This window comes from Macrobrachium rosenbergii, chromosome 25, assembly GCF_040412425.1.
Source record: "Macrobrachium rosenbergii isolate ZJJX-2024 chromosome 25, ASM4041242v1, whole genome shotgun sequence".
NCBI classification, from domain to species: Eukaryota; Metazoa; Arthropoda; class Malacostraca; order Decapoda; family Palaemonidae; genus Macrobrachium; species Macrobrachium rosenbergii.
The window spans coordinates 16900102-16906101 of NC_089765.1; the positions used below are offsets into that span (position 1 = coordinate 16900102).

General features: G+C 35.1%; 1 protein-coding gene across 1 annotated transcript in view; it reads right to left on the reverse strand.

Moving 5' to 3' along the window:
* LOC136852379 (centromere-associated protein E-like) overlaps positions 1–5601 on the reverse strand; it is a 34235-nt gene extending 28634 nt beyond the window's left edge. Inside the window, exons 1-3 of the mRNA XM_067126969.1 lie at positions 5501–5601; positions 2439–2623; positions 1830–1952 (exon numbers count right to left, since the gene is read on the reverse strand). Coding sequence (XP_066983070.1) covers positions 1830–1952; positions 2439–2595 — 280 coding nt within the window. The 5' untranslated portion in view covers positions 2596–2623; positions 5501–5601. The remainder of the gene's footprint in view (positions 1–1829; positions 1953–2438; positions 2624–5500) is intronic.
* Between the last annotated feature and the right edge of the window lie 399 nt (positions 5602–6000).

Here is a 6000-nt window from a genome sequence, read left to right on the forward strand (position 1 = left end):
GGTGTCATCTGAAAGGGCTTCTTCAATGGAGTGTATGTACCAAAAATTAAATCTCAAAAGTAGAGACAAATGTAAAGCTGTGTATAAAATCAACAGAGTTTTAACCGTTATTTCACCTCTAGACTAAGTCCTTATATATTATAAATAAAGCAAGGGAAGTGACCACTGACTGACAGTCTATGAAATTTCAGTACTGGGCTGAATTTTTTTGACTGATTTGAAATACTTATTACAATCAATAAATTTGCTTTGGATAAACATTCTTAGCTGCTGGAATTCACTTCAAGTTTAATTAACCTAATAACTGATAACCCAGCTTCTACAGTAAGAGTTCCTTACTTTGCATGCAAGGACGTTAACTGCCAAACAACTTGGCATTACAGAAACCATCGAATCTGAGCAGAGCTGGACGTTAACATCTTAGGAGAGGTCTTTCCAACTGTTACCGCCACGCCGAACACTTCACTTCTCGCAACTTCAAGGGGATTTTAATGTATGCTACATATATACTACTTTAATTATAGAATCAGTGTAGAAATGGATTATTAAATAACATTATCATCCTGGGAGTGCTCCTGGGATAGCTCAGCGAATCGACATCATCGCCACCTCCTCAACCATGGATTTTTCAGTACAGCAGAGACCTTCAACTGCTGGTGGGTTCCCTCATTATCAGTTTAATTATAAGATGAATTCCATAGTGAGCTTAGCAATTGTTTATCTTGGGTGAATAACTCACTGCACTCTCTGTTCTTACTTTAATTGGAAACTGGAATCTTTATCATATATTAATGTTTGTTTTCATCTTAGTTCTACTTTTGAATTTTTTTTGTGTTTACTACGCTAGTGCTTAATTTACAGTTGTTTGGTGATTTACATTTTTTATTAGTACCTACAGCCAGAGTGTGGTTTTTACGGTGTAATGATTGATAGTTGTATTAAGTTCATTTAGTGCAGGAAGAAAATTTCCTGTAAGGTCTTTGGCAACCGTGTAATACGGTTTTTTCTCTCGCTATTGCAGCTCTTAGGTGTCTGTGCACGTTCATGAACTTGGAGAACTGCCGCCCATCTGCACAGCCAGGACCAATCATTCATAACTTTATACACTTGAAGACTGTATATTTAAGTATCATAGGGTTAATGATATAGCAGAATATATGTTAATTATTAGTTTGAAATTTGATTAAATCCTTGTTAATTTAGTTTTAAATTCGATTAACCCTTATAGTCTGAAAGATTTAATTCCAGTTTTTGCAACTTTTTTTAATATTTAGTAAACAAACAGACAGAATCTCTTTCATGCCAATCAATGAATCTTGTTCTACCTTTGCACTGAGTTTGACAATGCCTTTCAGCAGTGTAAGAGCTGCGATAAAAAATTAATTGCGAAAGTAGGGTGGCTCAGGTGGTCTGCTAGTCATTATTACTGTACTGTGCAGATACCAGCCCACTTACAAGCAAGTTACGTTCCAGATGGCCATTTGTATACTGAATTGTTTGCAAGTTGGTTACTGTAATCCTCATGCCTATTTAAGCACAGTATGATATATACAGTACTGTAAGTACTGAATGGGCGAGCAAAACAAAATTTGAACTTACGGGTGGCAAAGGGGAGCACTCTCTACACAATTTTAACTTGCGATCCCATTTGATACAACCGAATGTTCGTAAGTAGTATGGTGGTGTCTACTTAAATTTTGTCAATACCAAGGAGCCTTGGTGAACTAGTCATCATTTAAAGGAATACATGCATGACAAAACAGTATTGTACAGTACTGTGTATTGGCATTATGTCTAAGAACAACACCTTAAGAAATGACAATGCATACCTGAAGATGTTTGACCATAGGCAAATATTGTCCCGTTGAATCCTGCAAGAGCAGATTCCACAATGCCTTGTGCAACTTCAAAAAAAATATCTGCATTTTCATAGTCCATGCCAAAAACCCGATCTGAGAAAAAAGTACCTTAATGAAATACTACAATGTATAACAGCTTGAAATACAGTGAATCATAACAGGGATTTTCAATATCATGAAAAACATAATGCAAATGGTTACAGTATAGATTTTGATTTAAGAGCATATTTTAAAATATAAATGCAAATGTTTACAACATAGTTTCTGATTTAAGAGCAAATTTTAAAAAATGCAAATGTTTACTGTACAGCAGTTTCTGATTTAAGAGCAAATTTTAAAACAAATGCAAATGTTTACTGTACAGCACAGTTTCTGATTTAAGAACAAATTTTAAAACAAATGCAAATGTTTACTGTACAGCACAGCTTCTGATTTAAGAGCAAATTTAAAAACATAAAAGCAAATGTTTACAACACAGCTTCTGATTTAAGAGCAAATTTCAACTGACATCATGATGCATATCGTCAGAAAATCCTCGTTTCCTTTGCAATCACACTCAAAATCCTAAGACCAACTTACCAAATTTATAAGGAGTGCATAACTCTTTACGTGTAGCAGGATTGATCTGAAATACGGTGTTCCCTTCGCCCAACTGCCAGTGGATGGCTGAATTATCACTAATTTCTCTCTGTATCAGCGGCCGCAGCCGCACGGCAACGAGGATGTTGTCAGACATGATGCACTCAAAAGGAGGTCACATCAACCTGCAAAGGACACCAGATGTCAGCAATACAACTTTGAAAGGGTGGAATGATGTACGACAAATTCTTGGGGATTATAACTATGTATTAGGAAATTTGTTGCATCAACATGAAAAGTAGTGGAATGGAATGGAATGCTGTTTACAATTTAAGCCAAGGGCCAAGCGCTGGGAGATCTATGATGTCATTCAACAATGAAAGGGATTTGGAGAGTAAGAAGGTTTTAAACATGTAACATGAGGAAAACCTCACAGTTAAGCTACAAAACAACTGTTAGGAGAGGGTCGAAAGAAAGATGGAAGAAAGAGAATATGATCGGGGGTACAGTAAAAAGAATGAAAGAAGTTGCAGCTAGGGGTTGAGGGGGCACTGCATAGAACCTCAAGTAATGGCTACACTGAGCCGCATGAGGTGCACTGTCATGGGTGAATGAAAATAAACCCAACAAGCACTCTGTGAGTATTACAAATGAAATACATGGCACCTTATCAAATCCTAGCCAACTTCAAGTATTTTTTCAAGTCGTATTCACTCTGTGATGCCATTTGCCTTCCTTCTAATGGTGACATTACCAACAGCCGATGATGAATCCTTTCTGAAACATTTTCGTTCCCTGGCTAATCATATGATTTATTGGTAATTCTACAGAAAAGCTCCGCTGGGAGCCATATTTGGTGGCAGCCCTCAGGGGTGAACATAAAAACATATACAAAAGACTGCAAATTTCTCAAATTATCTCTGTACATTTTTCAAAAGATCTCTGTATCTTTCAAATTACCTCTGTAAATTTCTTAAATAATCTCTGTAAATTTCTCAAATAGTCTCTTAATCAAATTATCTCAGTAAAATACTCAAATTATCTCTGCACTGCAAATTTCTCAAATTATCTCATTAAATTTTCCTATTTATCTCTAAATTTCTAAAATCATCTCACCTGTACTGCAATACATATACCTTGTTCTATATTGTTCAATCATTAAATCTTATTGATGATGCTATCTCCATGCCGAGCTCTTCTGTAGAATTATCAATTTATTTTACGTATTGCATATTCCATGCTGTTACTGTCATATATAATTTCAGGATTCCTGAATTTGCTAAATCAGGCTAGGATTCCAGCTGCAGTTTTATTTTATTTCAATGTTATGAAAATAATGGAAATTCGGTAAAGAACCAAATGGTAAAACCTAATTAAAATCAGGTAAGGTTATTTATGTGTTATATCTATTGTTAGCTTGATTATACATACAGCTGCTATTCCGGGTAACATAATGGTATTTAGCATGTCCCAGTTGGACTTTACAAAGGTAAGCTGCTAATAATTGATTTCAGCACTGAAATTTTTATCTTTCTAATTTTGATTTCCCAAGCAATTTTCATAGCATAATAAAAATGCTTTGGTATCTCACTAAGCCCGCAGGCAATTCAATTCAACTCGTATTTTAATATTTTACTTACATTTTTATTTATTAATTAATTTGTTAGTTTATTTTTCTAATAGCTGATCTCTTTCAGTATTTTCCATTACCTTCTGTTACTTCTTTTGAATGAACACCATATTCTTTGGAAGCTCAAATTTCAAGTCAGTGGCCCCGTTTGGTGGGCTTGTTCCAAATGCATAGGGGTCATGATCTAAATAATAATAATAATAATAATAATAATAATAATAATAATAATAATAATTTTCAAGTCAATGGCCCCTGTGGGCTTACTCCATATGAATAGGGTTCATTTTCTGAATAATAATATTAATTAATAATAATAATAGGCTTATCTAACAATTTCCATGACAAATAATAATAATTAATAATAATAGCCTTATTATTAATTATTATTATTATTCTTCTGAATAATAATAATTAATAATTATAATAGCCTTATTTAACAATAACAATTTCCTTGACAAATAACAGGCCCTAGCACCTTTTTCAAGTGCGTCCAGAGGGTAAGGGTCCCTCTCTGAACAGGTAGGATTTGGTCTCCTCATCCTACGTTAGGTTAGAACAGGATTTATTCCATCATAGCCCGAGCTATACCACGCCCTTTTACTTAATGAATCATTGGGGGTCGCCCAACCAAGTAGGATCCAGCATCCTACTTGTAGGTTAGTTCTGTAGGATGTTCCCGTTTATTACATACCATTCCTACGGTCATTCCTCTTTGCTTTACCAAGCAACTGCAGACTGGGAAGGGGTTAGTGACCGAGGTTTTTTTTGGGGGGGTTAAAAATGACCATAAAAACTAGTGGATAAGAGAAAAGAAAATACGACATAGGCAACGGGGAGAGGCTGAAGCTTTAATTATATATATTAGGCTATAACAATGAGGGCAGGCTGAAGCATTAATATTAAAAGAATTTTTTTGATAATGTCGTGATATAGGAGCGATTTTTTTATAGGCCTAGGCTAATTCGTAAATATTTGAACGGCCTGTGTAACTGGGCCTGGGATAATGGCCTAAAATCTACGATGGCAAGTTTGATGGGTAATTTTAAGGCAAAATCATTTTAAAAATGATAAAATCAACCAGAATAAGCAAATGTCGATGCTCGATCTATTTAACTTACCGTAGACTTCGACTTAAAAGAATCGAAGGTTAATTTCTTGATAAATAGCCTAGGTCTATATTCTATAAACCTTAGGTAGACACTCCTACCTAAAGTAATGGATTATATACAAGGTTATTGTTGAAATATACAGAATAAATACATTATTCGGCCATAATCAGAATGTATTTAGAAAATCTGGATCAGCGTAACCGAAACATCGTCCTATTTGGACCTAACCTACACTTAATACATTATATACAATGAAGTACAACCTACAATTACCTCCCCTATTCATAACCTAAGCTTAAAATACAACAATAACCGTAATTTACCTCGAAACGTGCTTTAAAACAACCCAAAATCAACCCCCGGAACCTCACCACGCACGCCACTACACTGGTTAACTGAAATTTAAATTTCTCGGCGATGACGTCACGACAAAACACAAACAGACTCTCGACCAATCAGCGGTCGAGAAAGTGGTCGGCTTTCGTACCGAGATTTATATATTAACGTTCTTTGAGATGTTGCGATTATGTTTAGTAAGAAAATGTATATTAATTGCGTTTTAGCTCTCACTGGAAATTATCCATTCTCTATAAGCTAATTAAAAAAACATTACATTCCAGCTTCTTCTTCTTCTTCTTCTTCTTCTTCTTCTTCTTCTTCTTCTTCTTCTTCTTCTTCTTCTTCTTCTTCTTCTTCTTCTTCAGCTTTACCAGTTTCTATATGCGGACGCGGTTTCCTACCAGTCTCTCCCACCTTCCTCTTTCCACCGCATCATGACTTCTTAATAGACCTTTCTCCTTCATCTCATTTGCTTTTTTATCCT